This window comes from Grammomys surdaster, unplaced genomic scaffold, assembly GCF_004785775.1.
Source record: "Grammomys surdaster isolate TR1022 unplaced genomic scaffold, NIH_TR_1.0 62, whole genome shotgun sequence".
In the NCBI taxonomy this organism is placed as follows: domain Eukaryota; kingdom Metazoa; phylum Chordata; class Mammalia; order Rodentia; family Muridae; genus Grammomys; species Grammomys surdaster.
In genome coordinates, this window is record NW_021604564.1 from 215,041 (window position 1) to 239,720 (window position 24,680).

At 47.8% G+C, this 24,680-nt stretch overlaps 1 protein-coding gene across 1 annotated transcript; it reads left to right on the plus strand.

The window, feature by feature from the left end:
• On the plus strand, positions 1 to 24,594 carry Chaf1a (chromatin assembly factor 1 subunit A). The gene is made up of 13 exons (XM_028764179.1): positions 1 to 63; positions 2,824 to 3,635; positions 13,379 to 13,435; positions 14,824 to 15,026; positions 16,087 to 16,147; positions 16,282 to 16,350; positions 19,537 to 19,763; positions 19,999 to 20,167; positions 20,252 to 20,332; positions 20,772 to 20,864; positions 21,489 to 21,744; positions 22,458 to 22,909; positions 23,958 to 24,594. The coding sequence occupies exons 1-13, from the start codon at positions 15 to 17 to the stop codon at positions 24,099 to 24,101; spliced, it is 2,673 nt and encodes an 890-aa protein (XP_028620012.1). The 5' UTR covers positions 1 to 14; the 3' UTR covers positions 24,102 to 24,594.
• The last annotated feature ends 86 nt before the right edge of the window (positions 24,595 to 24,680 follow it).

Consider the following 24,680-nt stretch of genomic DNA (forward strand, 5'->3'; position numbering starts at 1 on the left):
CTTTACCTACAGCCATGGATTGCAAAGACAGACCTGGGTTTCCAGTGAAGAGATTGATACAAGGTAACATAAGTTCTAAACTTGGTTCCTAAGTTGTTTCCTTTGGCTCCTGTGGGGTCTTTAGCGGCCTGTGAGGGACTGAGTGGAGGGCAGTAGCTCCTTCAGGCTGGATAGTCTCTCTCCCAAGTATTGGCCACTAAACATTGGAGGTCTCTGGATTGTGTTTGTTATATCTTGTCTCTTCAATGGCCTTATAGGACAGCCAAGCCCTGCACCCCTGAGCTGTGACTACCCTGGATTTTTTTTTACTTTGTAATATGTGTGTCTAGTGAGCCTACATAAACATGGGGCTCACTGTGAGTATGAAGTTGAATTATGGTCCATGGATGCTGTATGGACATGAACTGAGAGCAGTTGTTTCCATTTGCTGATTTTTATTTCTTAATGAAAGCTAGTGTGTGCATATTTTAAGAGAGACGTTACATGTTTATTTACTATGTAGCCTCAACTGGTCTAGAACTCAAAGAGATCCACCTGCCTCTGTAATCTTGTTTGCTGGGATTAAAGGTGTTTGCCACCATGCTTCCAGTTTTAATTTGGGGGGGAGGGGGTTGTATTTTGGTTGGTTGATTGGGGTTTGGTTTGGTTTGGTTTGGTTTTTTCGAGACAGGGTTTCTCTGTATAGCCCTGGCTGTCCTGGAACTCACTCAGTAGACCAGGCTGGCCTCGAACTCAGAAATCCGCCTGTCTCTGCCTCCCAAGTGCTGGGATTAAAGGCGTGCGCCACCACCTCCCGGCTTAATTTTTTTTTTGATGACTTGTTTATTTTTATTTTGTCCTATGAGTGTTTTACCTTCATGTTTCTTAATGTGCTATGTGCATGCAGTGGCATTGTTCCCACTGCAGGTGTTATACTTGTTATACCACCAAGTGGGTGCTGGGACTGAACTCTTGGGGCTTCTGTAAGAGCAGCAAGTGCTCTTGACTACTGAGCTGTTTCTAGCTCCTATTTTATAGACTTTTTAAAAGATTCATTAAACGTTTTAAAGTGGTGTGTGTGGTTTCTGGGTGCTTATGTGCATTACTTGTTTGCAGTGCCCTGGAGGCTATGGGGTGTCAGATTCCCTGAAACAGTACTTATAGGCAGCTGTGAACAACCAGATGTGCTGGGAACCCACCTTGGGTCCTTTGCAAGAGCAAGAAGTGCTCTTAACCCTTGAGTCACCTCTCTAGCTGCTGTTTTTTAGTTTTTGAGACAGGACCTTTCTTTTTAGCCCACCTTATCTGCTAGCTTCAAAGTCCATACTGGACCTTCACATCTTCCTGCTTCAGCTGGAATCACAAGAGCATACCTTCTCAAGAAGCCCCTTTTCAACCCTGAGATTGAAATTGTGTGTCCTGCAGAGGGACTAGGAGGCAAAGCTGCACCTTGGGACAGGATTTTCAACTTACCATTTGATTTGTGTACAAATAAACCAAATGGTGATTCATTTTTGTGTGTCTACATGTATGTTTGTATGTATTCTGTGGTATATGGGAATCAGAAGATAACTGTCTTAGTTAGGGTTTTACTGCTGTGAGCAGACACCATGACCAAGGTAACTCTTATAAAGACAACATTTAATTGGGGCTGGCTTACAGGTTCAAAGGTTCAGTTCATTATTATCAAGGTGGGAGCATGGCACCATCCAAGCAAGGGATGGTACAGGCAGAGCTGAGAGTTCTGCATCTTCATTTGAAGGCTACTAGTGGAAGACTGACCTCCAGGCAGCTAAGACAAGAGTCTTAAAGCCCACATACACAGTGACACACCTACTCCAACAAGGCCACACTCCCTAATAGTGCCACTCCCTGGGCCAAGCTACACAAACCACCACAATAGCCTTCTTCCCCCATGAGGATCCTTGCATCATCTTTGGCAACAAGTGCCTTTATTCACTGAACCATCTTGCCAAGCCTTTGGTGTCTCTGTTCAGAGGAGGTATGCCCTGCAACCCTGCATGCTGTCTCTGTGACACTCTGACTTCTTCCCAGTAGGTACCAGTAGCTTTCTCCAAGTCAGGCATCCAGATAGACATTCCCTGACTGCTTGGGGCAGGACCTAAGTGGAAAGTGCTGCTGGACAGTGCATGTATATCTCTTATTCTCCTACATTCACAAGCCATCTTCATGCCCTTGTCCCCAGGCAGCGGGATTGTGTCGAGGATCAAGGCTCCCATCTCAGAGCGTAGCTGTCCATCTGGCTGACCCCGAGCAGTTCCCTTCCCACTCAGGACTCCATGGCCAGGCTGGCTTGGGTGGAAAGTATAATCAGCTTGAAACCTCAGGGCAACCATGTTTCATGTGCTGACTGAGTTTGGGGAAAGGGTTGGTTTGGTTTTTGGATTATGAAGAATTAACCAATGGCACTTTGACATTTAAATGCATGGAATGAGCTCCTGAGGTCATGTGAAAGTGTCTGCTGCCAATCCTCACTGCTGCCTGAGTTTAACTTCCCCTTAGTTTTCTGAGTGTGGGTGTTATACTTGCATGTATGTCTTTATATCATGTACATGTCTAGAGTCCTTAGAGGTCAGAAGAGGGTCTCAGGTCCTCTGAAACTGGAATAACAGCTGTTTGTGGGTGCTAGGAATTGAACTCGAGAGTTCTCTGCGGGAGTAACCAGTGCTCTGAATTGCTGACCAGCCTCCAGCAGCTCTATTATTACTTGATATTTTCATCCCAATCCCCAGTAAGGCCAGTAATACCCAGGCACTTAGAATTTGAGGATGGGTGACAGTCTCCCTTTGCTGTCACTAAAGATGTTACTTCTCTTCATTTCAGCCCGTTTGCCCTTCAAACGCCTGAACCTTGTTCCCAAGGAGAAAGTTGAGGAAGACACATCACCAAAAGCGGCTGTGGAAGGCAAAGTCCCGGATCTACAGTTGTCTTTGGGCACTTTTGAAAGCCAGTGTCACACAGGCTCTCACGTAGGCTTGAGTACGAAGCTGGTCAGTGGCCAGGGCCCCATTGATAGCTTCTTGAGGGCAACAATCAAGCCAGTACCAAGTGTGGTCATTATCGACCTTACCGAGAACTCCAGTGACATTCCAGATAGCCCTGAGGGCCACAGTGAACTAAGTCCTGACACTGCCAGTGTGGTCACCACAGTGGAAGGAGCTGCCAAGCAGCAGGAGCACTCTGCAGCAGAGCTATGTCTCCTAGAGACTCCTTTAGACATTACTTGCCACGTGGAAGAGGAGCCTAAGAGCCCAGGAGGCCCAAAGAGGACGGGTGACTGTCAGGCTGGTTCACTACAGAGCTGTCCTGAGCTGACCCTAGGTTCTAGGACATGCCCCACAAAGGAGTTATCAAGCTGGAGCAAGGCAGGGGATCTCCTGTTCATAGAGAAAGTGCCTGTGGTGGTGCTGGAGGACATCCTGGTCACTAAGCCCCCCACTGCCTCTCTTCCCATGATGTCCCTGGATAGGAGTGCCACTTCAGAGAGTGAAATGCTGGAGTCCTGCCCTGAGGATGACTCCATACTGAGCCACTCCTCCATCAGCTGCTCTTCTTCAACCAGCTCTCCCGAGGGTCTATCCATACCCCCAGCACATCGAGATGGGAGCAGCCCCTCCTCCACACCCATCTGCAGAGTGAGTACCCACCCTCCAGAATCCCAGGGCACTGACAGGGCCTGGACACTTTCCCTTCCCACCAGATCATCATGTGGTTAGTGTCCCAGGAAGCAGAGCCTCACCCTGGGTAGAGCCCTAGTTTGGAACACTAGGCTCCATCCCAGGTACCTCAGAAACCTATTTTCTGGGGAGGTAAAGACAGGAGGATCTGCAAGTCAGGGTGATCTTCAGTTACATAGTGAATTTGAGGCTAGCCTAACCTGCATGAGACCTTGTCTCAACCCTGTCAAAAAAACCTATTATATGTAATCACAGGGTTTTGGAGGCTGAGGCAGGAGGTTCTTGCATTTAAGGCCAGCCTGGACCATACAGGAAGACTTAGAAAACTGAGGAAAGGTGTCTGGGGATATGGCTCCACAGTAAAGTGCTTGCCTAGCATGTCTGAGGCCCTGGGTTCAATCTCCAACATCAAAAACAAAACCATGGAAAACCACCTTTGGTTTCTGTTCCTGAGGTGGGAGGCCTGGCTGTGAGTTACTCTACACATCTTTGACACCTGATTAGTAGTGACCCTAGGATGGTCATGTGAGCTCTGCTAGGTTCTGGTTATCAGTCTAGGCTGCATCTGGAAAGGTACCCCAAAACAGTCTGTGCAGCCAGCTGGCTTGTGGTAACATACCACTCATCTTTAAATATTGTATTGAGGATTGTGGTATATCCAAGTGAGTACCACCTACCTACCAAATCAAGTCTCACCTCCAGCACCAGAAATAAGTAAACAAACATCAAAATAATTAGTAGATAAATAAAGAGAAAGATTTAAAAAAAGATAAAAAAAAAGAGAGAGAGAGAAGCAGGGGAAAGTGGCAAATGTTGGAAGCTCAGCTTTGAAGACAAGGGAATAGTTAGCAGCATGAAGGACTCCATTGTGAGACCTGGGAAACTAGGGTCTTATCACACCTCAGCACCCCTTGTCCCTTTTAAATGCTCAGGAGCTTTGGTTATGGATTTTAGAATATTTGTAATGTAGCATGCAGATTTTGACCTGGAGGAAAGGCCCCAAATTCAAATAATTTATTTCCATTTTGTGGACCTTTGGTGTTTGTTGTTGTTGTTTTAAATATAGATTTTTTTGTGTGTGAATACACTGTTGCTGGAACTCGGGACCTCGGGAAGAGAAGTCAGTGCTCTTAACCATTGAGCTCTCCAGCTTCCTTGTTTTTTTTGTTTTGTTGAAATAGGGTCTCTGTGTAGCCCTGGCTGTCCTGGACCTGGATCTGTAGACCATGCTGGCCCTGACCTTAGAGATCTGCCTTCCTTTGCTTCCCAAGTGCTAGAATTACATGCCCAGCTGTGGGCCTCCTGCATGCAGCCATTTTTGCACCCTCACACAGAACCTGAAGTTAATTTCAACTCTTTCTTGGAGTGTTGGTGGCAGTCAAGTGAGTGAGGTCAGGGCTGGGGTTTTCCACTGGTGATCATACTTTGGTGCTTAAGGAGTCCTGTACTAGGGAGGCCTTGGGCTTCAAGTATGTCATTGGGTATCCCACTTTTGTTAGCTTCAAATCTGCACAATGGCAAGTGTGTCACTTCTCAGCTGTTCTTAGGATCTCATAGGTAACAGCATTTGGGATGAGGCAGGAGGATTATGAATGAGGCCAGCCTGGAATGTATAGTTGGACAAGAAGCCTTAAAACCAAGTTGGTTCAGAATCCCAAAATATTCTGGTTGCATGGCACTTTCATTTGTTCACAGTAGATCTTTATTTGGTGTGAACCCTGACATGGGTGGCTTGTTCAGCTGTTCCTTTGAAACCATATTGCCTACCTTGGTGGCTCTGTGACTTTTGATGTGTGGGATTACTTCACTTACTGATAGCACAGACATCCTGAGGGAGCATGGTGACCTGCTGATTTGACAAACTGAACTTGAAACTGTCGTGTGTCCTCCCTCCAGCATTGCTGACTTTCCTATCTATACATCCTACTACCTTTGTCCAGCTTCATCATTTTGTAGAACCTCTTTAATCTTAAGATTCATCAAGATGTTGTCTCTCACTGAGTCAGTGGTCCACCTCATGATGTTAATTCCTGACCCTAATGAATCTAAAATTTGAGGCCTCTCCAACCTATCAGGATCTATCTGGGTAGTTTTTGATTTGAGCAGGGAGTCTTGCTGTGTAGACCAGGCTGGCCACAAGCCAGGACATTCCTCCTGAGTGCCAGGTGACAGTTGATACAGCTAGGCCTGGCTCCTGTCCCCAAATCTTGTAAGTCATATTTGCTCTCTAAGTCCTGCATGTCTCAGTGCTTCAAGGGTCACTGTAGGGAATCCATTGCTTTTCCAGCCAGCCTCTTCCCCTTTTCTTGATCAGGTGGCAGCCATTTTCTTAGCTTGCAGGATAGTTTTTGTCTCTTTTCATTTTTTTTTCTTAAATTTTTTTAATTTTTATTTTGCATACATTGGTGTTTTGCCTGCATGTATGTCTGTGTGAGGCATTGGATTCCCTGGAACTAGAGTCGCAGACAGTTGTGAGCTGCCATATATGTGCTGGGAATTGAACCTGGGTCCCCTGGAAGAGTAGCCAGTGTTCTCTTTTTTTTTTTTTTTTTTTTTTTTTTTTTTAGTTTTTCAAGACAAGGTTTCTCTGTGTAGCCCTGGCTGTCCTGGAACTCACTCTGTAGATCAGGCTGGCCTCGAACTCAGAAATCCGCCCGCCTCTGCCTCCCAAGTGCTGGGATTAAAGGCTTGTGCCACCACCGCCCGGCTTCATTGTTTTTTTGAAGCACAGCCTTCACATAACCCTGGGTGTCATGGGACATACAGAACTTAGACTGGCCTTGAACTCACAGTAATCTACTTGAATTCTACCTCCCAAGTGCTGGTACCGGTCTGCTTTGTTTTTGAGAATTTTAAACATGCTTATGATGTGTTTGGATCAGATTCACACCTTTCCAATTCCCTGAACTCCAAATTCTCTACACAACCCCCTACCCTCAACCTTTCCCCTTAATTTTATGAGGTCTTGTTTAAGTAAGGTGGTGATACCTTTAATCTCAGTACTTGGGATCCAGAAGCAGGCAGATCTCTGAATTCAAGGCCAGTTTGTTTTACAGAGCAAGTTTCAGGACAGCCAGGGTTACACAGAGACCTTGTCTCAAAAAAGGAAAAAAAAAAAAAAAAAAAAGAGGTTTTGATTGAACTAGGATTTTATCATTTCTTCTAACCCCTCCTGTGTCCTACACCCTCAAGTTGGTAGTCTATTGTTATATACATATATGTGTATGCACAAAGATAAGTCTAAATATATCCTGCAGAGTCCTTGTTTGCTGTTTGTGTGGATGGTCTTTTGACTGACCACTCTGCATTAGACAATAATAAGGAGGCTTATCCCTGGGAGAACCTAGTCTCCTCCTAGCAGTCATTATTTGCCTGTAGTTCCTTTTATAGGATGGGACCACATGAAAATATCCCCCTTCCATGGAAGCATGTTCATTGTTCAGGTCTTGTTTTATGCAGCTGTTTTTTGAGGGGGATTAGAATTATTTATTTTATGTATGTATGAGTATGATGTAGCTGTTTTCAGACACACCAGAAGACAGCGTCTAATCCTATTACTAATGATTGTGAGCCACTGTGAGGTGGCTGGGGATTGAACTCAGGACTTCTGGAAGAACACTTAGGGGTTTCAATTGTTGAGCCATCTTTCCAGGCCCATGCAGCTGTTTTTAGGAGACAGTCTCAGCAGACTTCCTGATCTTGTGGTTCTTAGTCTTTCTACCCATTCACTCTTCTGCCATGTTTCCTGAGGCATAGAGGTAAGAGCCAGACTGTAGGTGTATTCCTGCTGCTGGGCTCACCATGATCCAATGGCATCTTCATTGAGTCCTGTTGTATCTGCTCTGAGGATTGGCATCTTTAAGGGGAGGTGGCTCTGCACTACCCAGGAAAGGAGACATAGCATTTCGGCATCTGGAGCTAGGCTTGTGGGTTTCCAGGTGGAGAAGGGTTGCCTACTCTTGCTACTACATCTGCTGAGTCTACTTCATGGTCCTACATGTTCCTATATGTGCAGGACAGGAACCATCTACTGGTCATGATCCCTGTAGGAAATTGCCCCTCCCACTCCTGGCAGCCATCCTTCCTCAGTAGCTCCTCAGCTATGGTGGACATTCATGAGTGTTCCCATTTGTGCTGGAATTTTGTGTGGCTTGATCTGTGTAGGTTTTAAGTATGCAGTCATAGCTACTGTGAATTCATACGTGTGACAATTTTGTCATGTCAGAAAAGCATAGTTTTACTGCAGATGTCTGCAGATGTGGCTCTCATGGAGGTAACATATCCCATGCAGGGCCAAGTATACCACTATCTTACTTGAATGTAGATTTTGTGGAGTTTTCTGTTGATATCTCAAGAAAGAGAGCTGATTCATGTGAGTGTAAAGATAAGAACACAGGGCTCTGGAGAGTATCTGCTTGCTCTTTCAGAGGACCAAGGTGCAATTTCCAATACCACAAACATACATGGTAACAGACATACGTGCATAAATACAAAACATGCACACAAGTAAACATGTCTTTAAAATTACTGTCACCAATTAGGACAGCTCTGTTTAAATATCATGCATGCTTTTGTGTGCTAGGATACTTCTGTAGTATTAAGTTTGTGTATGACATTGTCAGAGGCCTTTTTAGTCTGATTTTTCCTGCCCTCCATCCTGGCCCCACCCCATTTGACCCTTCTTATCTTGATCCTTTATCCATTCCCTTGAGATCCTCCAAGGGCCCTTTACTGTCTTCCTGCCTTGTGTGGATGTAGACTCACACATCCATAGATGGGAGAATATGGTAGCATTCATCTTTCTGGATCTGGGTTTTCTTACCCAGGATAAGTTTCCAAGCTACTCTCATTTTCCTGCAAATTTTTTTTCTTGGTTTTTCCCTGGTTGTTCTAAAACTCAGAGATCCATTCACCTGTCTTGGCATCATAATTTCATTTTTCTTAGCAGCTGAGTAATACTCCATTGTGTTTATGAACTGTGTTTTCATGATCCATTCAGTAGTTGATAAACAGCTAAGCTGATTGCATTTCCTTCTGGTATCCTAACCCAGGGTACAGCTGGATCACAGCAGAGATGGAGTAGGTGTTTGAGGCCCTAGGTGGGTGGGAACACCTCAGCCACTTGCTGCAGCTTCAACCATCCTTCTTAAGAGGCCTATTGACCTTTTCCTTCCATATAACACTTAAGGTTTTTTTAAAAAGATTTACTATGTACACAGTGTTCTGCCTGCATATATGCCTGCACACCAGAAGAGGGTGCCGGATCTCATTACAGATGGTTGTGAGCCACCAAGTGGTTGTTGGGAATTGAACTCAGGACCTCTGGTGGAGCAGTCAGTGCTCTCACCCTGAGTCATCTCTCCAGCCCCTACTGTTAGCATTCTGTCTAAACTCCACCCCACAGTTACCTGGCAACGGCCAGGTAGGCCTACCCACTGTAAAAGGGGCTGCTTGCCCCTTCCTCTCTCTCCTGATCTCTTGCCTTCTTGCTCCTGTTCTTTCCCCATTCTCTCCTCCCCCTCTACGTGCTCAGGGCTGGCCTCTGCTTCTCTACTCTCTTTCTCTTCCTTTCTCCATCTCTACTACCCTCTTAATGCCCCTCCCATGCCCTGAATAAATTTTATTCTATACTATACCATCCCATCCTGTGGCTGGTCCCTCAGGGGGAAGGGATGCCTCAGCATGGGTCCACAGAGGCATCCCCTTCCCCTATACCTCACCACACATCCATAGAACATATTCCCTTTCTCTTTTTTGGGGGGGTGGGGTGGGGGGTGTTCGAGACAGGGTTTCTCTGTGTAGCCCTGACTGTCCTGGGACTCACTCTGTAGACCAGGCCGGCCTCGAACTCAGAAATCAGTCTGCCTCTGCCTCCCAAGTGCTGGGATTAAAGGTGTGCGCCACCACTGCCCGGCTATTCCCTTTCTCTTTATCTTTTTATAAACATAACATAGAAATACCTTGGCTCCAAGCACCAAAGCCAGGGAAAATTCCAAAAGAAAACTCGCATCTATTGTGAACAGCTTTCCTCATCATTCTTTCCAGGGCAAGATAGTGGTGCACGTAATGTTGTTTACCCACAGCAGAGCACATCGGGTGCTATGTAGATGCTGCTGAGCTATATGGGCAGGCAGATGGGGCTGCTCTGGTCCTCTATGCATATGAGCACTGAGGCAGGAGGATCTTTTGAATCTAGAACTTAAGCCCAGCATAGGAAGCACGGGTGATCATCCTGCCTCACACCAATATTTTAGGGCTGGTGGGTTTCATCCCAGTACCACAGAAAGCAGGTTTGCTGGTGCTTGCCTGCTAGTAGGGTCGTTAGAAGTTCAGGGCCAGCCTGAGCCACATGAGACCCTGTCTAAAAACAATCCACACTAACAATATCTTTATAGTCCCAGTGTCCCCTTAGTACACTTGAAGTCCTCCACTATTTGTATATCTGTGTTTGTACGTGTGTCTTTCTGTCTAGACTGAAAATATTTTTGACTGTTTTCTCTGCATTTGAGGGTCCCACAGTTTTCACAGAAGAACTCAGTGTGCCTTAGTTACTTGGTGTCCTGGGATCCCCCTGGAGAAGCCTCTGTAGAGGATACAGCTCCTATGTGTTCTATACCTTCAGAGCCTTGCCCCATCACCTTTTGTGCTGTGACTGGTTAGGTTCTCTGGGTAGAACTAACAAGTCAGCTTTGCCTGTCTTTTGACAACATCTCTCTGTAGCCCCGGTTGGCCTGAAACTCAACGGAGATCTGAAAAGCTTGTTGACACCGCTTGACACTATGGTGATGTGATCACCTCACTCATTGAAGACAGAGAACAGCACATGGCCATCCGTGGGTCTGGAAACAGGGCCTGGCCTTCCCATGTCCCTATAGCCAATGCTATGCCATACTGCCTCTGCCTTAGGTCTTTTCAACTAAGACTCAGCTGCCTGAGTTGTCCACCGAGTCTAAAAGAAACTTGCAGAGCTATTTCTACCCTGTTCGTTGTGTATAAAAACTAGAATCTTGCATGTCCAAGGCTAGTATTATGAGCCAGGCACCCAGCCCCTAGTTGGTATTTTAGGGAATCTCCACTAAGTTGCAAGAACTACAAGGGCAAGAACTACAGGCTTGGTTCATGGGCCCAGCCAAGGTGACCTGCTACATCCTAAAAAGTAGAAGGCAGATAAGGGACTCCGTCCTGATGTTATGCCTGGCAATACAGGCCCAGGTTTCAGCTCTAGCATCACAAAGAACTCAGACTCATTTGAACCAGGAAGGGCTTCATTTGGACTTGCATAAAAGACTGGATAAAGGGCTCAGCCTTTGAACACAGCAAGGTGAGATTGGGAGGAGCTCGCTCCCTGCTCAGCAGAGGTCCACTGCTCTCTCCTGGAAGCTCAGCACTTCCATCCACTTGCTGGTTTCTCTGCTCACTGGGATGTTTGTCTGTGCTCTACTTACCTGAGTAAGGTAACGGTCTATTGGCTGCAAAAAACTGCAGTTTCTTGGTTTTACAATCATGTTTCTGCTTTGACTCAACATAGAAGAGCACATTCTGGATGGGCTGTACCTCACCTGGGGATTCCAGGTGGGGCTTTCATCCCTAAACATTCCTCCCCAGTCCCTTACTGGGGGCGGAGTCTAGACAGAGGCGCTACCTCTAAATTATATAATCATTGACAAACAACCTTTGTGGGTTAGTTCCTCTGTGAGAATGGAGGCCAGAAGACACTCTTGATTATTGGTCTATAGCCATTGTGCGCCCTTTTTGGGGGCCAGAGCTCAGGGTTTCACTGTGTCTCCCTGGCTGTCCTGGATCTTGCTATATAGACCAGGCTGCCTGCCTCTGCCTTCCCAGTGCTAAAACTAAAGGCATGGCCATCACATTGGGCTTCTTGTTCCCCTTTTTGTGGTTGTATCTGCTAGTGTCCAGCTCAACAGCAGTCGGGGCCGAAACTTTTTTATCTTTGGCAATTCTTTTTTGTTTGTTTGTTTGTTTTCGAGACAGGGTTTCTCTGTGTAGCCCTGGCTGTCCTGGAACTCACTCTGTAGACCAGGCTGGACTCGAACTCAGAAATCCACCTGCCTCTGCCTCCCAAGTGCTGGGATTAAAGGCGTGCGCCACCACCGCCCGGCTGGCAATTCTTCTACTTATAACTATTTGCTATTCTAAGGCCAAAAGCCATTGGCTTCTGATAATTAATTCCTGCTAGTAGCAGCAGGGGATTAAGAAGAAAAAAAGGCTTAATTGCTAGGGATCTTTTCTCTCTGGTTCAAGGACCTCTCTGCTGCCCAGGCCTGGGACTCATTAACTTTGTTGTCAAGAAAGGAAAGAAAAGAAAGAAAATCTTATACACAATACGCATAGACACCACACACTCTGGTCAAGCCCAACCACCTGTCTCATCCACTCCACAAGTGTTCATGCATATTTACATAGATATACCTATAGACATATGTATATATGCATTTGGTGGATAGAGCAGAGCCCCCAATTCACACTTATTTCTCCTGTTTGGCCTTCTTATACCTTCTTAGACAAAAGTTCTTTGGAAAATTACCTCGTAGATAAAATGTTATACAAAGGGCACTTACAGAAGGATATAGTGAGTTTAAAGCAGTGTTTAATCTATAAGCTCATTATAAGTTCAAAGCAACAGTTCACATGGCCTTGCCTTATCACAGTGCACGCCTGTGGTCTCATCCTTGGACCTGACCTAGAATGAGTGTTTTTCCTTAATCACAAATCCGTCCCAAGCCTATTTCTCTTCTTAGTGCAGTTTATGACAACTCATTGTGTTCCTTATTATGTAGCCTTTACTAATTATTTTATGATGAGGGGGCACAACCTGTCTTTTGTTTTAAACTCTTTATTTAGCTTTATATATGTGAGTACACTGTCACTCTCTTCAGACACACCAGAAGAGGGCATCAGATCCCATTACAGATGGCTGTGAGCCACCATGTGGTTGCTGGAACTTAAACTCAGGACCTCTGGGAGAGTGGTTAGTGCTCTTAACTGCTGAGCCATCTCTCCAGCCACCACATTCTAGTCTTGATTCTAACTTTATTATAACTTTTTGGCAAAACAACTAAAACCATCTCCTAAAATTATTTGAATCAAATCAGGAGTTCTACAAAGTCATTAATTCATCTAAACAGCATTAATTCATGGAAGTTCATGTTCTTGTTGACCTGCAGGAAATTTGCTCAATAAGGTAGACTGATGCCCGGGAATCATTAGGCTATGTAATAGTGACAGGAAAGGCATATCAGCAGTGAGAAGCAATCAAGGAACGAAGTGTCTGGTGGCCCTGCGTTTCAGAGTTCAACCATTGCAGGCCATGCAAAACAGTGGCTCTCCAAAAAATCTATGTGCATGCCTAGGTGGCTTCTAGTGTATATATACCACTTGGGCTTGGGCCAGCTAGTTGAGTAGTCTACTAAGCAGGGAGCCCCCCCAGGCATTCCTGTTTCTGGTTCCCAGTACTGGGATTAAAACTGTCTTATCATTACACCTGGCATTTTTCTGTGTTGGGGCTTAATCATGTCCTTGTGCTTCAAGATAAATAGTCAACTGCTAAACTGCTAGGCTTTTGTGGGGCTTACAGACTGTACTCACCATGTCCCCTGCAGGCTCCAGGTCCTGCTGCCCTTTGTGCAGGTGGAATGAAGTCCCTGGGAAATGTGACTTAAACTCTTTGTCTTTCCTTTCAGGTTGCCAAGAACCTTGTCAAAGGCTCCACAGAGAAGGGCAGGAGCAAACTGCACAGAGTAAGGCCCCTCCCTCCCAGCTCTCCAAACCTCTGTGCTCTTCTGAGCTGTATCCGTATTGCCATTGCACTAATAGTAGTGATATCCTGGGGTGTCCGGGTCTCACTCTCTCCTAGTCAAATCGAGGTGGTGGGAAAGCTCCTGTCAAGGGAGCATCGAGTTCAAGTTCAGCCAGGATTACATAGTAAAACCCTATCTCTTTTCTCTTTTTCTTATGTTTTTTCATTTTGTTTTGTTTTTGAGACAGAGTTTCTCTAGAACTGGCTATGCTGGAACTCATTCTATAAACCAGGCTGGCCTTGAACTCAGAGATTTGCTTGCCTCTGTATCTCAAGTGCTGGGACTAAAGGCATACACCACCATCAGCTGGTGAGACCCTGACTCAAAAAAAAAAAATCAAAAAACAAAACCAAACAAAATAGCTCTGTCATAGTGTCACTTCCTTGGAAGGGTGTGAGTTAAGTTCACATCGGAGTAGTCCCAGATAATGTAGAGATGACAGCTGCTGTGGCTTCTCACCCTGTGGCTCACAGTGGGGACTCTGATTCTTAATGTGGAAAAGTCTAGGCCCTGCTGTGCCCACTGGACTACATGGCCCCTTTGAAGTTAGGAAAGGATGCCATACCAGTTGGGGTTCCTTTGGCATTCAGTATTGGAGGGTTGGCTATTTACATGCTGAACATACTGATCCTCCACAGTGCACCCCAGTCCTGTCTATTATATCTCTTTATTTAGACACATGCTTACTGCGTAGCCCAACTGGCCTAGGTCTCTCCGGTGACAGGACAGCATGCCTGTATCTCCAAGTGCAGCTTAGTCTGGGTGAGCAGCACATGTGCACGTATGGTGGCCAGACTGTTTCCAGGGCACCTGTTTCCTTAGAAACAACCGGGAACAGACAGGTCCCTGCAGTGCAGTCAGGCCTGTGCCTCCTGTTCAGTTCAAACTGCCTCTTTTTGCCAGAAAGTAGCACTTGAGAGATATGGCCCAGTTGAAAAATATGCTAGGGTACCCAGTACCTAACAGGCTTGCTACAGCAGCCGCCCACATCCCTAGGCTCCAAGTGTAGATAGACCTGCTGGGCTAGAGCTTAGTCTCTAGAAGGACCTCTGCTGGACATTGATTGGGTCTAACCCAAGACTCTGTATAACACTTTCCCACCAAACTCCTATACTTCAGCCCAGTCAACCACTTCAAAAGAAATCGAGTCATGCAGTGTGTATATGCAAGGAATCTTGAGTCAGCCTTGGCTACATGGAAAGCTGTTGCCTGGTAGCCACCGCTGTCCTACCATTTGTGTCTTAAGTGCTGGCCTGAACCCTGGGCTCTGTGCTGGGCAGTTCTTGTCATGGGTCACCTGCAAGGTGCCTTTGCCACTGTCTTTACAGGACAGAGAGCAGCAGAGGGAGGAGAAGGAAAAGCTGAAGGAAGAGCTACGGCGAGCCAAAGAGGAGGCACGAAGGAAGAAGGAGGAGGAGAAGGAGCTGAAGGAGAAGGAGCGGAGGGAAAAGCGTGAGAAAGAAGAGAAGGAGAAGGCGGAGAAGCAGCGGCTCAAGGAGGAAAGGCGCAAGGAGCGGCAGGAGGCTCTAGAGTGAGTGGCAGGACCCTAGAGGCATCAATGTTTCCTGCTGAGTCTTTTCTGTGCTTCACTCGCTGGAGCCTGGCTGGAGAGAGGTAGTTGGCTTCTGGCCTGTGTACTGTGGGGCTGTGGGCTTTGGTTGTCTGGTGGCTACCAGGCTGGTGGGGATTTGGTTTTAGATGCTCTGGTCACATCAGGACTTCTTCCTCAGTTTACTAACTGTGCTATTGCATCAGTGGAGAGCCACTGTGTCCCACAAGGCTTTGACTCTGAAAGAGGCTCACAGAAGCTCTGTATCTCATAAGACATTCTCATGTCTATCCAGATAGTACTCTTCATTTGTTTTTCTATTTTTGGTTTTGTTTCATTTGGTTTTCTGAGACAGGGTTCTCTGTAGCCATGGCTGTTCTAGAACTTACTCTGTTGACTAGGCTGCCCTCAAACTCAGAGATCAGCCTACCTCTGCTGGGATTAAAAGTGTTATGCCACTATGCCCAGCCAAAAAAAACCAAAACCAAAAAATAAAAAAAAAAAAAAATAAAAACATTCTCTGTTCCCTGCAAATAGATGGTTGATTAATAAACGGCAAATGACTTTTGAGCATGTTTGTTGTATTGCTGAGGATGGCCTTGGGGTTTTGGTTCTCCTGCCTCCACCTTACTGCTGGGTGTTGGCACACACCACCACATCTGACTTTTGACATGTTGGGAACGGACAGCAGCACCTGGTGCATGACTAGCCGTCACTCTACCCACAGAACCCCAGCCTATCAAGAATTTTCTATTGATGGGCAGATGTGGTGCATACCTTTAATCCTCACTCAGGCTCATGGAGTCTGAAAGCTGCCGATCAGCTTAGTCCGCATAGTGAGAACCTTTCTCAAAATAATTTTATTTGGATACCAATAACATCAGCACTCAGGCAGGAGGCTTCATGTTGCCTAGAAAGAGTGTCTCAGAGGCAAAGAAAAGAACTTTGAGGTTGTGCATTTTCCTTTGTTAGTCCCAGTGCCAGGTGGGATATGGGAGGGGCTGGCTCCCTGAGCTCACAACTCACTTCTTCTGTCTCCCAGGGCTAAACTGGAGGAGAAAAGGAAGAAAGAGGAGGAGAAGCGTTTACGGGAGGAAGAAAAGGTAAGGTAGCCTGGGTGCATGCCCTGTAGTGTTGGGCATGTCCTTGCTGGACGAGTCCTTCATGGATTGGGGGTAATGTTGCCTTTCCAGAATGCCCTGGGGTAAGTGCCTGTCTTGTCTCCTTCCCACCATAGCGCATTAAGGCAGAGAAGGCGGAGATCACTAGATTCTTTCAGAAACCGAAGACTCCACAGGCTCCCAAGGTGAGTGCCACCTCAGCTCTGTTCCAGGTACAACTGACTCTTGCTGGGTTTTTTAATAATATGAGTTGGCCATCATTCACCCTGTCTTTTGAGATCATCTCTTACCTGCAAATTGTCTATAAACTGGCTGGCCAGCAAGTAGGAAGGGGGAAGGGGGCTCTGACTGCTCCCAATCCAGTGCCAGGTTACCCCCTGTGCTAGGCTCAGGGTTTTATGTGGTTGCTACCTTGGATGGCAACATTTTACTGACAACACATCTCCTTAGCCTTACTCTAGGACCACCAAATACATTACTGTCAGGGTTCAAATCTGAGCTTTTTCTTTGCCTTTAGAAGGCTATGGAGCCAGTGATGCCACTCTGGGAGCTGACTCTGTAGTTTGCATGGCAACCCTAGGAACAGAGAGGCTTGAGGTGCAGTAGAAAGTGGGTAGACTGAGGCTGACCTTTTACCAAGCCAGCTACCTTCACTGCCCACTCTCAGATCTCCTCTCCTGACATACTGTGTGACATCTGTTGCTCAAGCACTGCTCCCACAGTTGCTTTGGTGGCCTGGGGTATCTTAGATCCTGGCCCTGGGATGTTAGGATCCAGCTAGCACTGGTTGTGTAGGCTGAGCTTGTCTTGAGCTCACCATCCTTCTCCTTCAGCCCCTGAATGCTGCAATTTCAGGATTGAGCACATGCCAGGGGCTGAACATGGTCTTAATGTTTGCACACGATGTGTCATCTTCATCACCTGGCCACTATGAGACACAGCGTAGTGCTGTGGATTCCATGGCAATTCCCTGAGACTACCTGGAAATGGGGAAAGAAAGCTGCAGTGATTCTGACCAGCTTTACCATGTGGGAACTGAGGTGGAAGGTGGCCCCTCCCACCATGCCATGAGTGGCAGCTAGTCTTTTACCTCAGCCTGTAGGTGAGTGAAGAAATGATGCTCTTGACAGCTCAGTGAAGCATCCTGTTTCCATTTTTATGTCTGCTCTGTCTCATCGAGTCCCTAGCTGATCAACCTATGAAACTAGAGGCTCAACATGGCTCCACCCACTTGACCTGTGACCAATACCATGGCCAGAGCCAGTTTAAAAACCCACTCACCTTATGGTGGAAAGAAACATGGGGGAAGGGCTTGGAGTACCCTGAGGATAGCCCTGCTCTAACCTGCACCATGTTATGATGGCTTGCCATCTCCTGGACTTTTTCCCTTCCTGTTCTGGCTGCTTTGTTTTTTGCTTGGAAAGTCTTATGTTCTGTGGCTTTGTCTCTGCAGAATTAGGGAGAGTTGAGGTTTTGAGGTTTGGAATGTGGCATCTAAGCTCAGGTCCTCTGTTAAGAGCAATATACTTTGAATCCATGAGGTTAATGGTTATAGAGTAAGGGTGTGACTACACAATACAACACATGTGGAGCTAAGAATGAAACTTAAAGGAGTCAGTTCTTACAATGTGTAGGTTCTGGGAATTGAATTCAGGTCATCAGGTTCGGCAGCAAGCCATCCTTAACCCTGAGATATTTTGTTGGCCCCTGGTTTGTCTTTTTCTTTATTATTTATTATTGTATCTGTGTATGCTTGGGCAGAGTTCAGAAGACAACTTTTTGTACTCATTTTTTTTTCCCACCCATCACGGACAGGTTATCAGAGTTGAACTCAGGTCACCAGGCTGACCTGCTGAGCCACCCTGCTAGCCCTTGTATACTAGATCTGCATTCTGCCTGGTGGTCTGGCTTGTGCCTTAGTAGGACCACTGAGATTTCAGGTGGTCAGCTGGGCTATGACCATCTTGAATATTCCTAATGCTACAGGAATTTCCTGGCCCCAGGGGTCCAGCTGCTACTTCTGTGACTCAGAGCTTTGGAAAGCCCAGGGGAAGCTCTGGGATATACTAGTAGGGCCTGGTTGCCCTCCAAGAGGTCCTGAGGCCAAGCTTGGGTGGCATGATTTTTAGGAGTTCCCAGCCTCTAGTATGCCCACTAGGGAGACTACCAACCAAACAGCCAGACTATGTACAAAGTGCAGCCCTAGTGTACACCAACATGGCTGGTTGATGTTTCAGAGAGAAAAACTTGAGAATGCACAGCCAATGATGTGAATGGTCCAACCAACAGGGCATATGGCTGAAACCGGCTCTTTTGGGGACTCTTGTGTTTTTACTCTTAGAGCAAAGGAACTAGCTCTGAGCTCTGCTACATGCTATCCCTGGGGCCTGAGCTGCTCCTTGTCTCTCATCTCACTCATCTATCCCAGTCATCTAGTCATTCAGTGCACACAAAAACTGGTTTTCCAGAGCTCAGGGAGTTTAACAAACGTTTCAGACAATGTGCGGACCAAGAGGCACACACACATACACATAACAAAGTGAATGGAGCTTTTCCTCTTTTATAGATTTTTGGTTTTGCTTTTATTTTTTTTGGTTTTTTGAGACAGGGTTTCTCTGTGTAGCCCTGGCTGTCCTAGACTCTGTAGACCAGGCTGGCCTCAAACTCAGAAATCCGCCTGCCTCTGCCTCCCAAGTGCTGGGATCAAAGGCGTGCGCCACCACTGCCTGGCTAGATTTTTGTTTTTATTTGTATGAGTGTTTTGCCTGTGTGTATGTCTATGTACCATATGCATACAGAGAACACAAGAGGACTTTGAGTCCAGTGCTTTTAACTACTGAGCCATCTCTCCAGCCCCTAAGTAAATAAACTGTTAAAAAAAAAAAAGCCGGGTGGTGGTGGCACACGCCTTTAATCCCAGCACTTGGGAGGCAGAGGCAGGCGGATTTCTGAGTTTAAGGCCAGCCTGGTCTACAAAGTGAGTTCCAGGACAGCCAGGACTACACAGAGAAACCCTGTCTCGAAAAAAAGAAAAGAAAAAAAAAACCCACAAGCAGGAAACCAAAATCTGGAAGACAGCTATGTCAGCCCATGCCTGTCATCTCAGCAGGCTTAGATGGGAAGATTGTGAGTTTGAGGCCAACCCAGGCTATATATACACAAGGCTGGGTCTCCACAAGTGAGGTTAAAGTTACCAGGGTGGAGGTAGCTCTCAAGTGGCTTTGTTTGAAATCCATTCCTATCACTCCAAAGAAGGAAGACTCTAGAACTTCCAGCTCCCATGCAGCTCCCTTTGGCCACCATGCAGCAATGCACCAGGGCTAGCACAGCTTCTCATTTGCTGGTAGTACATTGAGTTCTTCCTATTGCAGACCCTGGCCGGCTCCTGTGGTAAGTTTGCCCCCTTTGAAATCAAAGAACACATGGTGTTGGCTCCACGGTGCCGGGCTGCCTTGGATCAAGACCTGTGCGATCAGCTAGACCAGCTCCTGCAGCAGCAGAGTGTGGCAAGCTCCTTCCTCAGTGACCTAAAGGGCCGGCTACCCCTGAGATCACGGCCCACCCAAGTCTGTGGCCATGACACAGACATCATGGACAGGTGAGAGCTGGCACACCAGGCCATAGAGCCTGGCATGGACCCCCAGGCTGCCCTATGCTGCTGAGGTCTAGAATCACTAAATCTCAGAGTGTCTTTTTTGGTTCCATGTCATGGGGCTGTGGGGCACACTTGCACCCTGGGTGCAACAGGAACAACAGTCCTGAGCAGTTCCTGAACAGGCAGATCACATGGCAGCCAGCCATGAGCACAATATTGAGCATAGTCTGATTACCAGGGATGTGGTCATTGTGGAGAGCAGCAAGGTGGATGGTGTGCCTGAAAGGAAAAAGTTTGGCCGCATGAAGCTTCTGCAGTTCTCAGAGAACCACCGGCCAGCATACTGGGGGACATGGAACAAGAAGACAGCCATCATCCGCCCCCGTAACCCCTGGGCCCAGGACAAAGTAGGCCTTGGGATTGGGGTTCCGCATGGGGGTGGGATGCTCTATATGTTCCACCATGATGCTTATGCCTTGTTCTCTCTTCAGAACCTTCTTGACTATGAGGTAGACAGTGATGATGAATGGGAAGAGGAGGAACCTGGGGAGTCTTTGTCGCACAGTGAGGGCGTAAGTAACCCAGTGGGGATGAATGGCATCAGCTACACCAACTGCAGGAGCCAGCCATTATACAGTTGGCTTATGTGGGGTGGGCCTGTTGATCTGGTTGTTCTGGTCCTGCTTACCACCCCAGTTCCCCCAGGCACATAGACTGTTGGAGCCACACTGAGCCCTACCAGTCCCTTCTTCCTTTGCCTACATGTGCTGTTTCTACCTGCTTCCCCAGCTCACTGACTAAATATGGTCCTGCTGATACCAATGTAGATGCGTCTAGATGTACTGTGGCACTGAGGATAAACTAGGGAACATCCAGAGCCAATGTTGGGCACTAGGCAGGCTCTGCAAGCCCATCAATGCCTGCATGGATGTATATGTTTATATGTGAGGTCAGACTGGCCTTCAACTCGGTGTTCTGTGTGCATGTGAGCTCTTTTCTTTTCTCTAAAAGGATGAGGATGACGATGTGGGGGAAGATGAGGATGAGGACGATGGCTTCTTTGTGCCCCATGGGTACCTATCTGAAGATGAAGGCGTAACTGAGGTGAGGGCTCCTGCCTGAGCTGGTTATAGGGTGTTGAGGTGATCAGCTGCTTTGGCTTAGGCTCTGGGTGAGCAGGCATGGGCTATCTCTGCTGCAGAGTGATTAACATGCAGCCTGGCCTGCAGATTTCACCTAGAGCTCTAACCCCCAAAGAAAGCATGGGCTGCCCCACAGTTCCAGAAGGTCCTGTGCCCCTGCAAGCTCTCCCATAAGGGGCTGCGGAGAGCTTGAGTAGTATCCTTAGGTCCCAAGCTCCTTGTTGCAGATTTATTGAGCCTGAACAGGATGGCTGAGGTCAGACTGGCTGTGCCTTCTCATCTCTTTCTGGCCATGATGTCGTTGGGCAGCTCAGGCCCTACTGGAAGCCACATTGAGCAGGGTATTTCTGGGGTTGGAGATTTGGTCACCTGTTAACTAGATCATAGAAGCTGTGAGGCTGGACAGCCAAAACCACTGAACTATCCTAACTCAACGTATGATTCAGGATGTGACCTGACTTTTCAGAGTTGTCCTTCAATGCTACGTCCTCCTAGGCTCTGGCGCTGGCTCTCCATAGCTCAGCACCAGTGCTTCCGTGCCAGGGAGCATGGGCATTAAACAAGGGTCTGCTCCATATCCTGCCAGGAGTGTACGGACCCTGAGAACCACAGAGTACGCCAGAAGCTAAAGGCCAAGGAGTGGGACGAGCTCCTAGCCAAGGGCAAGCGCTTTCGTGTGCTGCAGCCTGTGCAGGTGGGATGTGTGTGGGCGGCAGAAGCAGCCCACTGCACAGGTTCCGACTTGAAGCTACTGCAACAGTTCACTGCATGTCTGCTGGATGTGGCATCCCCTGACGAGCCAGAACCCAGGGCCTCCAGGAGGGAAAAGAGGGACCAGCATAGTAAGTAGGGTGTGGGAGTATCTGGGAACAGCCCATCTGGGTATCCTTGATGAAGTCACAAGTCTGCAGGGCCTATATGTGGGCATCTTGTCCACTGATAACTTGTCTGCATGTACAACTGACAGGGCCTTCTGCTCATCTGTGTAGCAGCTTGCCCTTTTAATTTTGGGTGCTTGGTACAAACCCAGGTTGTACATGAACCTGCCAAGTGCTTACCACTGAGCCACACCCCAGTCTTGCTACACTATCCTTGACTTTGTTGTTTTGTTTTTTGAGTCAGTATCTTATATTGTGACTCAAGACAGGTCTTGAGGTTATCAGATGGCTTGCAGTGTTCTTGAACGCATGGTGATTCTCTTGCTTCCAACTCCTGAGAACTTGAATTGCAGGTGTGAGCCCCTAGGCCTGGCTCCCTTGTAGGACCCACAGCAGAATGCTAAGTCAGATTTGAGACTTGGACCAGAGTGCAATGCCACTCCCTCTGTCATAAACCTGGGAACACTCTGGAAGCTCAGAGTGAGCAGTGGCTGCTCAGGAGGAATATGGGAGCACACACAGCTGACCACATGGCATTGCTCAGGGCCACTAGGAAGTAGGCATGTGGTTTAGTCAGTCTTAAGCCCATGCTGAGTAGCTTTCTTTGAAGTGTGCCTTGCCCACAGTGAGGATGGATGGGCCTCTCATGGCTTCACCTAGCCCGTCTCATCCCACAGTCCTGGCCCAGCTGCTTCCTCTGCTGCATGGCAACGTGAACGGGAGCAAGGTGATCATCCGTGAGTTCCAGGAGCAGTGCCGCCGTGGCCTGCTGAGCCTCCCGAGTCCCACCCAACACCTGCAGATGGCCACCTTGGAGGATGCTGTGGCCGTGCCATCCAAGGCCAGGCTGAAGCGCCTTATCTCCGAGAACTCTGCCTATGAGAAACGGCCCGACTTCCGTATGTGCTGGTATGTGCACCCACAAGTGCTCAGGAGCTTTGGCCAGGAGTGCTTGCCAGTGCCCTGCCAGTGGACCTATGTCACCGCCATGCCCTCAGCACCCAGGGAAGACAGTGGCAATGTTTCCACCGAGGGGCCTGGCCAGAGCACGCCTATGCCACTCAAGCGGAAGCCAGCGGCTACCATGTGCATCACGCAGTTTATGAAGAAGCGGCGCTACGATGGACAGGTGAGCTGCAGAGGGCATGGGCTTTTGCTCACCTGTGCCTAGAGCAGGCTGTACACAGTTTATGCCAGGTCAGAGGACCGCTTTATGGCATTGGTTTCCTCTGTTCTCACAAGGGTTTCTGGTGTGTAACTTGGATTGCCAGGCTTGTGCAGCAGTCGCCTTTACCCACTGGGCTGTCTAGCTGCCGTCTACAGCAGTTTGAGAGTCACAGCACTGAACAGAGGTTGAATCTGCATGCACAGCTTCCTCCAGAGGCCACAGTTGACTGAGGGACTGGTTCTTAGTAACCTAGCTGTCGTGACTACCATCATAGTCACCCAGAGTTTCTTACCTCCCCAAGACCCTATGACTCACCTGTCCCCTCGTGCCAGCAGCAGCAGTTGTGATCATCCTCAGACTATGTACTGTGCAAGCTTTTGAGCCTTGGTTTTCCATTTTGAGGATTTGTGTTTTATAGGTGTGTGTCTGCGTGTATGGATGTGTGCGCATGTGCACACAAGTATGAGAGGGCATCAGATCTCTGCAGCTGTGTGCTGCCCTGTGGGTGCTGGGAACCAATTCAGGTCCCCTCCTTGAGCAGCCAGGGTTCTTAACCACTAAGCAGCAGCCCAGGCTGGCCTCAACTCTTTATCCTCCTGCCTCAGCCTCCATGTACAAGAGGCATTGAAACTGGAGTAACAGCTGCCTTTCCCAAAGACTGCCAGGCTGTTTCCTCACCATGTGGTGTCACCCTGGCTACATCTGTCTCTTCCCCAGAAGCCCTTGAACTAGCCAGGGATTCCAGCAGCAGTCCCCATTTGCAGGAGCCACCCAAAGAAACACCAAGAAAGTGCATGTTCAGTTGGTTCTCTGAATCCAAAGTCCAGAAGCCATTCAGGTTGCTGTGGGGTGCTGCCCTTGGCAGTTCTGAGATTGGAACATAGCTCATCTTAGCACTGGGTTTACAGCAATAGGCCCCAGTGTAGATAGTTTGACCAAGAATTATTGTCTAGGACAGTGTGTTGGGGAGTGCATGGGTCAACATGCTGACAGGCTATATTTTGTGCAGGTCGGGTCTGGGGACATGGACGGCTTCCAGGCAGACACAGAAGAGGATGAAGAGGATGACACAGACTGTATGATCATAGATGTGCCAGATGTTGGGAGTGACATGTCAGAAGCTCCCATACCTGCGCCCACACTTTGCAAGTGACAGGTGTCAAGTTGAAAGACCTGGGGGAAATTGACCTAGGTGACAGGGAGCATAGTGGAGTGTAGGCACCTGAAGTGCAAGGCTGGTAGTAGGCATGTTCTGGGCAGTGGAGGCCATGTTTCCCCTCAGCCTTGTAGAGCTGCTGAGGAAGTTGGGAGATGGAGACCAGCAACAGCCTGCTCCCTGCAGCACCTGATTAGCAACCACCAGACTGAGCCTCCTGCTCACTCCCATGATAAGAGCACTTTGTCCTACACTCCTAAGTCCGGAGTCTAGAGGAGACTGGACAGCTACTTCCAAATTGTAAAGACCCTGGGTCCGTGTGCTAATCTGTCCTTCTTAGTTAAGCATTATCTGATTGACAAATGCCTGCTTGGGCCTCAGTCACAGCGCTTGCTGTGGACAGACACCTGCTATGAATTGTGCCAGGGATGATGTGGCTGCTGTGCAGGCCCTGGGCAAATGTGGACATATATAAACATACTCTCCCTGAGCCCTAAATGTCTTCTGTTTCAACTGTCATATTACACTGGTACGTCTCCTCCTACCTGTCCTGGGTCCAGTTCAAGCTTGCTAGGG